At 40.3% G+C, this 11,599-nt stretch overlaps 1 protein-coding gene across 2 annotated transcripts in view; it reads left to right on the top strand.

Annotated features, from left to right (window-relative positions):
- The window catches only part of LOC107087864 (nectin-3-like protein), a 51,320-nt gene that overhangs the window by 34,729 nt on the left and 4,992 nt on the right, over positions 1–11,599 (top strand). Inside the window, exons 6-7 of one of the 2 annotated variants that reach the window (XM_015379669.1) lie at positions 5,417–5,561; positions 10,628–10,730. In XM_015379669.1, the coding sequence (XP_015235155.1) occupies positions 5,417–5,561; positions 10,628–10,730 (248 nt within the window). The remainder of the gene's footprint in view (positions 1–5,416; positions 5,562–10,627; positions 10,731–11,599) is intronic. The other variant, XM_015379670.1, reaches the window with a different exon arrangement.

An 11,599-nucleotide genomic window follows, 5' to 3' on the forward strand; every position in this document is an offset into this window, starting at 1 on the left:
ATTTAACAAAAGTAAAATAATCAAATAAACGTTGTAATACAATGTATATATAGAAGTAAAAATAGGATGTTACCCTCACTAACAGTAAACTAAGTGAATTTAGCATAACTGGGGAAGTAAACGCTGATATGCATTTTTTTAAAACTAAGCCAGCTGTCAGTCAGTGACGAAGATGAGATGATGTGATCAGCTACATTAATTTAGAGATTCTCCTAAATGACGTCATTAGCCTTTTTCCTACATAAGGAGCAAATCACAGGAACATTAAGCCTTAGACTTCAGAGAGTGCCTCCAGTTTACCAATGCTGTCACTAACGGCAGAGCTCCCCTCCATCATTTCTCCTCATGGTGTGTCGAGCCCCGCCCACATTACCCTTCCTAAGCCAATCAGCGTCACATATGCCTCCATCCAGAGGTGTCATATAACAAAGTACAAATACTTTGTTACCTAGAAATGTTGGCCATCTATACTTTACTGGAGTAATTATTTTTTAGGCAACATTCTACTCCTTACATTTTAAAAATTAAGTCAGTTTTGTTTCATTAAACTCATAAACTCAAAAAAATTAAATAAAAACCATCAAAATAATTAGTTTCATCCAGACCAGGCATTCCCAAACTCGGTCCTCAAGACCCCCTGTCCTGCAGGTTTTAGAGGTTTCTCTGCTTCAGCACAGCTGGTTATAATGACTGCAGTAGACCAAAAGCCTTTTAATCAGCTTTCAATTAAAATCAGCTGTACTGGAGCAAGGAAACCTCTAAAACCTGCAGGACAGGGGGCCTTGAGGACCGACTTTGGGAATGCCTGATCCAGACAATTAATTTCTTTGTGGTTGGACTCAGTGCTGCCCCAACTTGCCACCTACCAAAATAAATAGTTTTTCAAGATAATGAAAGGTGGTGGTGGTGGGCTTTTATTGTCATTACACCGTCACAGGTACAGAGCAACGAAATGAACTCTGCATTTAATCCATGCCCTTGGGTTGCAGTGGGCTGCCATTGTGCAGCACCCGGGGAGCAGTGTGGGGATATGGGTCTTGCTCAGGGACCCAGAGTGGCATTCTGTTAGAGTGGGGCTCGAACTCAGAACCTCAGGATTCCAAGTGCAATGCACTTTGTTAGGCCAAAGTTAAATTTGACACCATTAGTTATAAAACTAAGAAAATTAATTCTAAGGAAGTTATCATTCAGAATTGTTGGAAAATGTTCCTTTAATAGGGTAGTTCTGTAAAGCTTCTGTCCTTAACATTTTTTCCTGCATGACTTTTACTTTTATACTTGAAGTAGTTTTAAAAATGGTACTTTTACACTTTTACTGGAGAAAAAAGGCTTATGTCGATTCTCTAACTTCTACAAAAGTGTTTTTAAACAGTAGGATTTAAATTTCTACTGGAGTAATAAACATTAATACTTTGGATATGTCTGCCTCCATCTCAGCCCCCCCTTCCCCTCTAGGAAAATGTGCACTAATAAATGCGGTATTTAAATTATCAGTAACATGACGCTTTTACCAATAGTTTCTCCCATGCTGGCTGTTCCAGGTCCTACTTTGTTTTGCAGGCAGGTAGTCCTGCCATCTATATCAGCTGATTGTGGCTAATAAAATATAAAACACTTTGTAAGATCAGAGTGAGTTGGTTGGATCTGTAGAGAAGCATCTACTTTTTTTACGGCAGCACCTATCAGCAATTGGTTGGGTTGATGTCAAAATAGTGTCTGAAACAGCCTTAACAAACACACTTTTATCGGTCTCTAGATGTGAGTAGGGGTGTCCTGATGGAACTTTTTCATTTCCAGTTTGATACTGATATTCTATCAGCATGCATGCATCTTCAAGACAAACCCCCAGACATAATATGACTGCGGTGTTGTATGCAGTTCAATGCAATGAGGAATGCTCAGATATTTATATTGGATTAACCAAACAACCTCTCAATAGACACATGGTCCAAAACAGAAGAGCGACCTCCTCCGGACAAGACTCGACTGTCCACCTAAACCTTAAAAACAAAGGACATTTATTTGTTGGAGGACCAGAATGCTCATAATTAGGACAAAGAAGACGGGTGGTTTGAAAGGGTGGTGAATGAAGCCATTAATGTTTAGAGCGAAAGACCAACAACAGAGGGGGTGGTATCAGGTTTCAGCTTAAAAAACCTACAATGAAGAGATGGAATGTATTTATTCCCGCGATCATCTCAACCCCCATTGCCATGCAGGGGACCGAAACATCTTGCCTGGTCAGCCAGGTTCAATTTGCATGTTTTCTAAGCCATACAAGGCTTTTGTTGGGCTATTCTATAAAGCCTGGAACTCAAAAGCTACTCCAAACATTTTGAATTGAGAAAAGTCCTGGATGGGAAGCGAAATGTCTTCAAACTTGAAAACAAAGTCCAGTGGTTTGTTTGCAACTTTGTTGGAATCTATCAGCATGCTAATATTGAAGATTTTGGATGGTCTATATATATGTGGATATTTTTTTCCACCCAGTCTCTAGATACGGGTGTTTCCATGGGCAGGTGGAGGAGTTTTCGCCAGGGGGCGCTATAACTTAAAAACAAATGTTTACCAAAAACCAGTCAAATGTATACTAAGGTATCACACCAGTTTTTTTACATAACCGCCAAACACACACAAAAAAAGTTATAAAATATTCTGCAGAGTGCTTTAAATCAGTCATAGCTTTCTTAATCCATGCTAGGTCAGATGCTGACATTTGAAAAAGGAGGCAGGGAAAGCAGAATAAAGCATTAGCTTTGCTGCATGCAGTTAGCCAAGCCTTATAGCTAAATAATTCTATAAACCAGTCAATCAGCTGCACGACTGTGACGTGAGCGCTGTGGTGGGAGGTGGTGTACAAAAAGCTGCTTTCAGCTCTGGGAGCAGGAGAGCTGCTCCCTAGGATGGTCCTATCTTTACATTGATGAGGAGCTACTGCGCATGGACAACTTTTAGCCAGAATCTTTTGGAAAATTCACCAATCCGACAACAAACAAAACAGTTTTACTCATATTTAAAAATTAAATATTTATCTTGGACATCTGAAAATATATTAATCATTTTGGAAATATTTTGAGTTTATAATTTGATTTGTTTTTTTATGTGTTAATCAATGTCATCAGGTGGGTGAGGCGGTGCCCTCTAATGGTCAGCCAAAGCTGACCATTAGAGGGCACCGCATTTTTACCTTCCACTCAATTTTCCATTAGTTTCCTAAATCCAGCTTTCTCTTCTTTAATTGGACCTCCAATCCACTGTCGCTCCATTAGGGTTCCCATTGCTGTCCAGGAAACGCCCCACCCCATATGTCTGCTTTAAATCATTGTCTTAGAACCTGAATAATGGGGTTTGTTAGCTGTTAGCCATAATCATTAAGATCAACTGAAATGAACTCTTTGAATGCATTTCTGCATTTGTAATGTGAAGTTTTTGATGCTGAGTTAATGAATGGTGACTTTAACCGAGCTGCTGTGTCCTCTGTCTCTCTGGAAAAGTCGGCGTTAATGCCTTTGGACACCTTGATGAGCTGCATTTTTTAAGGCAATTTAATTAATTCGAGAGGCCTTTTTTTTAGTTCAGCAGCCACCAAAGTTAACAACCTTATTACCTATTGCAAGATGGTGTGGAAAAAGGGAGCAAAGAATAAAGTGACTTTAACTGCAATCTGCATGGTAATTGAGCTGTTGTTTAAAATTCTCATCCCAGCACATTATTGATTTGGCCCCCCCACCTCGGCGACCAACCTAAGTGGAATTGACCATTCCACCTTTTGCCTCCTCCCGTCCTCTTTTGTCCTCCACTTCCTTCTCTGACCTACATTCATCAGCTTTTGGCCAATCGCATCTTATTTGGGCAATGCTTGCTGTTCTGCTTCTGTTTTAATACATCTTAATCATGATTAATCCTAATCCCCTCAGTGGACAATATGCAGACATATGGTCTAAGGAAGCTAATTCATCTCACAACAGAAACGTGCTCCACAGGCTGGGGGGGTGATATAGCAGCGTAGATGCCAGGTTAGATATAGAGGGAAGGATTTTGAAAGTGATGGAGGTTTGGAAGTCTGAGTGGATTTTTTTTTCTTTTTCTTTTTAAGCTTTTCATGCAGCAAATGAGTGCTAATGTTTTTTTTTTGTTTTTTTTTTTCTTTTCTACAACTCATTGGTCATTTATTGGTGAAATTACTTTATCTGTAGTCCTGAAATATGTTTCTAACAGAAGAGGTCCTTGATCTGACGGAGGGTTGTGATAGTACAAATATATATTTAAAAATACAGTTGCTGATCAACAACCGGCCGCCTCCAGTGTTCTGGATCAAATTTATTAACCAGAACTGAACACAGAGAAGCAGTTTTTAGTTTTTGTGCTCCATTAATCTGGAATAAACTCCAGAAAACAGTAAAAGGGCTGAAACTATGTTGCTTTAATTCAACATTAAAACCTATTAGTTTAGAGCTGCCTTTGTTTTTTTTTTGTTTTTTTTTTTTGTTTTGTTTTTTACGGTTGTGGATTGATCCACTTCTTCATGTCAGACGTGCTCCTTCTCTGTCCAGCTTCTAAAAAATCTAAATAATAGTTTAAGAGATCTACTAAGGAACTGTATGATTTCTAAATCTGTTTGTTGCAGCTAGCTGTTCTCAGGGGAGAAACCTGGAAGTTACAGGTCTAGTGCCCTTATTGGCGAAAATTAGTATTGCTTCAAATATCACATTTTTATTACTTTTTTCTTTTTTTTTTTGGCACAGCCAGAGAATTTTTGTGTTTTTACCTTTGATTTAATTGATGTTATTGTCTTTTTTATTTGTTAACTGAAGCATCTCTTATATTGGTGTGTAGCCCAGCTCATTTCTACCCGCCATTATGTTTCTGCAGTTTACTTTTTAGATTGTCTCTCCCACATTCACTCACCCATTACTGAAAGGTGTTTTAACAATAAACAGGTCCAAATGTGGTTAATGAAGACATGTTGAATGTCTTTTCAGAAGCAAAAAGGTCATTACTTAAATAGATTTATGTCTTTCAGTCTCTGAGATGCGGTACATCCTCCCCCATACCAATCAGTGGACATGAGGTGCTTTCCCACACTTTTGGTTTCCCACCAAACCCCCACATGAGAATGTTTGTTTCTGAAAAGCTCAAACTAACTCCCACTATCTAAAGCACAACCTTCTGCTTAAAGTTTCAGAGTTTAACTATTTCCACCTTTATAACTGTAATATTTTACAGGAAAAAGGGTTTTCTGTTTTGTTTTTTGTCTCTGGTACTGATCCCAACCCATAGTTGTGACCCCACTCTGCCACTCTGACAGTTTATCTCGGGTGGCTGAGTGGCGGTGGGATAAAGATGGACAGGAGCTACCGTAGAAGTAGCCATTGTGTATCTGTTGTACTGGAAGTCTGTCTGTGCTCTGTCTCAGACCAGTCCCAAGCGGAGCGGTCCAACTCCATCACCGTGGCCGGAGCTGTGATGGGTGCAGTCCTCGCTCTCTTCCTCATCGCCGTCTTCATCATTGTGGTTCTCACCGCTCGGAAAGCCCCTCCCGCCACCTACACCGACAAAGTGTAAGTCTACCAAATAATTCATGCTGGAGAATATGCTTGGCTAGTTAAATGATGACATGGTGCCTCTGGGGTGACAGAGGCCCACTGGTGAACGGGGTTCACTTCTTGCTCCTGCAGAGATCTCCACAGCGGTTAACAGCATTAGACTGTGGATGAGGATGGAAAAGGTTTTCACTTTTCTCTTGGCAGAAAGCCTTTGTCCCGCTTTACCTCCAAATGTGTCTACAGTCCATCAACCATGTTTAATTTTAGGCCAAAGAGGAACGTTGGGGTTAAATAATTGAAGTCCTGTCCCAGGCTAGTGACTGACATGAAACATTGTGAATCTGTTCCACTTTTTTTGATGGATGATAGAAATTGTTACAATGAACAAATATAGAAGAGCTTGGACAACGAAAAGCAAAAACCTTATATTTTTGTTCTGTAACGCATCATTTTGTCCATTTCGTTTTGGCTCTGACTGATATGAATCATTTTTCCCATGCTGTGTATTTAGGATGGAGACTGAACCTTCATTCTAATCTCAGGTCTTTGCAGTAGATGTTTCCTTTCCTTGTGTTGTTGAGCAATTCCTCACACCGAGGATGCATGTAGCAACAGTGGAAAGGGAAAAACTCTCTTTGAACAAGAAGAAACCTCCAGCGGAACCAGAACCAGGCTCAGTGTGAGCGGCCATCTGCTGAGGCAGACTGGGGATCAACATAGTAGCATTGATCTATAAATGCTTTCTATGTTAGAAAAGGTAACAGTAAGCTAGCTCCTTGTGTGGCTCTGTCTGGGAAAAAAAAAAGTTACGCAGACAAGCTCTGAGCAAGTTTTCTTTTCCAAGGGATGAAAGAGAACATCCACTCAGTCACAATAAAAGCTAAGCCCATAGCTATGTCTAGGAGAGAAACAGGACTAAACACTGAAAACATGCCCAACTGTATAATTTATAATCTAAGTTGTTGATGGCAGCAGCACAGCTGCTATTACTGTCCAGGATGGAGTCACAGCCAAATAGGAACAGATGAAGCTACAATCATGAGAAAAAGAGGAGAGAGCTTAACGTTAGAAATTTAACTAACAAATACTGCATAGTGGGAGAAAAGAGATAGAATGATGAAAAAGGGGTCCTTATGTCTATGAAACCCAGCTCCATCCACTGAATCGGCAGACACAAAGTTGTTTCTTGCTCTAAACTGCTCTCAGCCAGCGGCAGGAGCACTGCAGATCACTGGTCTGACCTTGGTTAGCAATGGAAACCTGTTCAATCCTGCTGTGTGAACTAATCTGAAGCCCTCATGAAGTTTGGAGGTCTAGAGCTGTGGATTCTCTTAAGAGTTGATTTAAGCAGATGTCAACCTTAATTTCCTTTGTTACCAGTTAATTGTTGTTTTTTTTATTTCCATTTTCTTGGATTAATTTCAGTGGAAAGGTTCACCTGTTCCCATCGGTGGATTACTCTCATTTTAGGGCTTCGTTCTTTATGCCTTTATGCCTCTCCAGGTGGACGGCATGCTGACAGGTCCTAATTAAGTAATTTCTTGACCATTCTTTAAAATAATCTAAATAATGTTGATGATCATTATGTATTGTTTTTAAAATTGGTAATTTCTCACAAAGGCCCAGATGGTTTAGATTACTTCATCCTCTTCTTGAAGATTAAAAAAAAAAAGGTTCTAATGCGTCACTAAAAAGCCCAAAATAAAATGACAGTCCTGCCAATCTTGAGTGCTTGTAATATCCTGCCAACCCAGAAACTTTTTCAGAGGGCATAGAAACAGTACTGACAATGATTGGATGTAAACTACAGCAGCCAATCCACCCACTCTCTCCTCTGTTCATGTCTACATCCTGTCAGCAGCAAATAAGAGTTTCAGAGACGTTTGTGGATCGCGCTTCAGACTCTGTCTGAGGACTGGACAGGGGCGAAAATAGAGGGGGGGTAAGGGGTTGCCATGGTCACCCTTAGCCAATCATTCACCTCCGTTGTGACCACCTCTACCAGTTAATTCGTTTTTCCCATCATGCATAAATTCACCATATCTGGAACAAGCAGATTTCCTCTTAACCTGGAGGCAGCAAAGATAATTTCAAGAGGAATAACCCAATTAATGACATTTTAATTGTTTATGAGCTCTAAACTGACAACAAAAATACAGTAGTTAATTATTCACACTAATATATCTAAGTAAATGATGACAAATACAGAATTGCTGCTCTTTTCAGAACTAGATTTTGGGTGTTATGACTGCAAAGCTAAAGTCCCATGCGTAATTAGAGGTGAATAAAAACTAAACTGATTTAATGTATGTATATGCAAATGTACAGAACTATGGTTAAGTAAAAGGAACACTGTTACTTTTGACCAAACTTTTAGCTTAATGTGAGATATGTTATTTATAATGTTTCTATATTATTACTAGTTATTTTTCAGGTCAATATTCAGCTCTTGGTTTGTATAGATGCTACATGCAGCATCAAAACGGCTTTTTATTTACAACAATCTTTGCTCCGCTTAAACACCACTGGTAACTAATCTAACACTTGCTGTTTTCAGACCAAAACAGATATAACCCTTAACTAATGTTTCCTCATCTTTACCAGGAACTCCATGAGTTCTCAGTCTGCTAGTCCAAAGTGGTCTGATACAAGAACCCAAAATGGAAATATTTTAACTATGGAAAAGTGGTTTAAAGCAGGCATGTCCAAATTTGGCCCTCGAGGGCCGCTGTCCTGCAGGTTTTAGAGGTTTTCCTGCTTCAGCACAGCTGATTTTCATTGATAGCTGATTAACAGGCTTTTGCTGAACTACAGTCATCAGAATCAGCTGTACCAAAGCAGAGAAACCCATAAAACCTGCAGGACAGTGGCCCTCGAGGGCCAACTTTGGACATCACTGTTGAAAGGGATCCACAACTATCTGAACATGTTGTTCTAGATATTTTAGTATTTTTATACTAAATTAAAAATTGTCATTTGTGACAAGTAAAAACTCATCAGTACTTACAAAAATGCTATATCCTCTGTCATATTTGGCCTGTGCAATGCATGCTCTGGATGAAGTTTAAAGAAAGAGCAACAAACATCTGTATCTAAAGTGTAGGGAGTAGTGGCCTCATGGTTAGGGCATAGGGCTTGGAATCCTGAGGTTGTAAATTGGAAACCCACTCCCACAGACTGCCACTCTGGGTCTCTAAACAAGACCATTAACCCCCGATTGCTCCCGGGGCACCGCACAGTGGCAGCCCACTGCTCCCTAAAGGGGATAAGTTAAATGGAAAGTTAGTTTTTCCATTGCTAGATTGATAAAGTTCTATTCATATCTGTTGTTTATTTTTGCAGGAATTGTTTGGTATGGTAAAAATGATGAATTAATTCAAAACAAAATGGGTTACAAAAACATTGAAAGTTACAGTGTTGCTTTAAAGGGATAGACTCTTTTTGTTTGATGTCAAATTTTTGTCAAAGCGTTAGCTGGTGGCAGAACAACCCGGCAACAGGAGGCGGCCAACACTGACCAGCACAGGCTCAGCTAAATGGGGAGCTTAAAATGGCGTTATGGTGTGTGTTGATTGGTTCTGTATTTGTTGTCTTTAATCACAGTATATTGATGTATTTTTCCTTACAGTTTTAATGGTTAAAATGTCCTGGTTCCAAGGGGAACAGTTCAGGAGGTCGTGAATTACGTCCACATATGGACAACAAACCACCTGCCTGATGTGTCAAAAGAATTTATATTTATTACTCCATTAGAAGTATAAATCATGCTGTTCAAAAGTTAGAGAATCAACATAAGCCTTTTACTGCAGTAAAAATGTAAAAGTACCATTTTTAAAACTACTTAAAGTATAAAAGTAAAATTAAGGGGAAAAAAATGACAAGGACAGAAGCTTTACTGCTCTACCCTATTAAAGGAACATTTTTCTATGATCGCTTAATTTTCTTACTTTTATAACTTATGGTAAGAGTGTCAAATTTGACTTTGCATCATCATGCAAAAACTATTTATTGGTATGTAGTGAACAACAAGTTGGGGCAGCACCGAGTCCAACCACAAAGAAATTATTTGTCTGCATTAAATTCTTTTTTATTAATTCTTTTAATACAGCAGGCCTTAATGAATGAGACTTAAATAAAACTTGTATATTTTTGAAATGTAAGGAGAAGTAAAAAGTTGTCTGAAAAATGGTTACTCTAGTAAAATATAGATTGCCAACATTTCTACCTAAGTAAGGAAGTATTAGTACTTTGTTACTTGACACCTCCGCCACCTGCCCCCCATCTAGCTCCGCCCCTGGTTCTCCTTTCTGTTGATACAGTGTAGGTTAACTCTGAACTGGTTCTGGCACTGATCAGTTTTTGCTCACCCCTCAGTGCACATTGACCCCCGTCCGGCCACCCTCAGGACGTTGCATGGGTGTGGGGGGTGGGTCTGGATCCTACTGAAGGCTCCATGTGCTGGGCTGGCCAATGCCACGACAAACTGAGCATCTTAAGTGTGACCGCCGGAAGTCCCAGTGGGGTGGGGGGGGGTGAGTGTAGGACAGCAGGTCAGGGAGTGCAGGGACTGTAATCTGTGCTGCGTCGGGCAACACATGGCAGGAGGAGAATCGATGCCTGTCATGACATCTTTTTATGAATTACCAAGGTCAGTGTCTAGCTCTCAGTTTTAGCAGAAGATGGAGATTTTAGGGAATGAGCGAAAGCCTTATGTTAAGTAGGAGTTTGAATGAACACCTGAGCTGACATCATGCTCAGGGAACTAATATCGGACAGAATTGCCTTTTTTACTCAACAGATTTGTTCAACCTGCAGATTTTCTGATCCTCATATTTCCCAAAACACACCCAGCCTCGCCTGGAAAAGCTCACCTCATATTTTCAGGCAGCTCTCGAGTTAATTTGTAACCTTAATATCATCACTTTGATTAAAAAGCTTTTCTTTTAGGCAGCCATCCTGAAAATTTGATCCAGAAACTAATTTTCTATCCTTCATAAACATTTCCTGCTCTGATTGTTTCCTTCATATAAAAAAAGCTAAGATCTCCTCCTCTCGTGTCTTTTTCTTTTTTCCCCGCCAAGGATTGACCTTCCTCCGACTCACAAGCCCCCCCCTCCGTATTCGGAGAGAGCACCGGCTGTTCCTCTGGGAGTCCACGCATCACAAGTGGCCTGGCTGTGTCAGGTAAACCCCGCCGCCTCGCTGCAGCTCGATGTGTCTGCAGAGAAGAAACCCACTTTGTTAGCTCATGATGAGTCACAGCACATAGTCAGGCAGGAAAAAAAAACAAGTGGGTTGTGTGATAATGTGAGGTTATTAAGTGCTGAGACCTAATGATTCAGATGAAGCTTGATTAAAGTTTCATTTCTGTTCTTATGAACCTATTTCTGCATGCAAATCATTAACCTCACAGGACTATCCTTTAAGTATCCATTATCTTCCAATCTAATCAATTCCCCCTAAAAGTATCCCCACATCATGATGCAGCTGCTACCATGCCTCACTGTGCTCAGGGTTTTAGTGTTCCTCATCTGACCAGAGCACCTGCTAAAGCAGAGGTTCCCACAGTGGGGGTCGGGGACCCTCCAGGAGTCCCAACACACCAAGTTTAGGGTCATGAGATGTTTTCACAATCATGATGTGATCGCTTAGGTGTATGGAGGGCTAAAATATATACCCATGAAAAAAGTAGCATTAACATTTGTTTATTGAATTTTTCTTTTTTTGTCGCAAGCACAGAGCAATGAAATTCACTCTCTGCATTTAACCCATCCTCTTGGGGAGCAGTGGGCTGGCATCGTGGGGCGCCTGGGGAGCAGTGGGGGGTTAAGTGTCTTGCTCAGGGACCCAGAGTTGCAGTCTGTGGGAGTGAGGGCTTGAACTCTGAACCTCTGGATTACAAGCTCTATGCTCTAACCACTACGCCACCGCTCCCCCCGTATGATTAATATATGAAATATACCATTAAATTGTAAAATGTACATTTAAATGAATAAATGTCCCATTCTGGACAAGCCCTTGCTTTAAAGGAGAAGTTCGGTTTTTAACACTTT

The sequence above is a fragment of the Cyprinodon variegatus genome, unplaced genomic scaffold (assembly GCF_000732505.1).
Source record: "Cyprinodon variegatus isolate N-32 unplaced genomic scaffold, C_variegatus-1.0 Scaffold198, whole genome shotgun sequence".
NCBI lineage: Eukaryota > Metazoa > Chordata > Actinopteri > Cyprinodontiformes > Cyprinodontidae > Cyprinodon > Cyprinodon variegatus.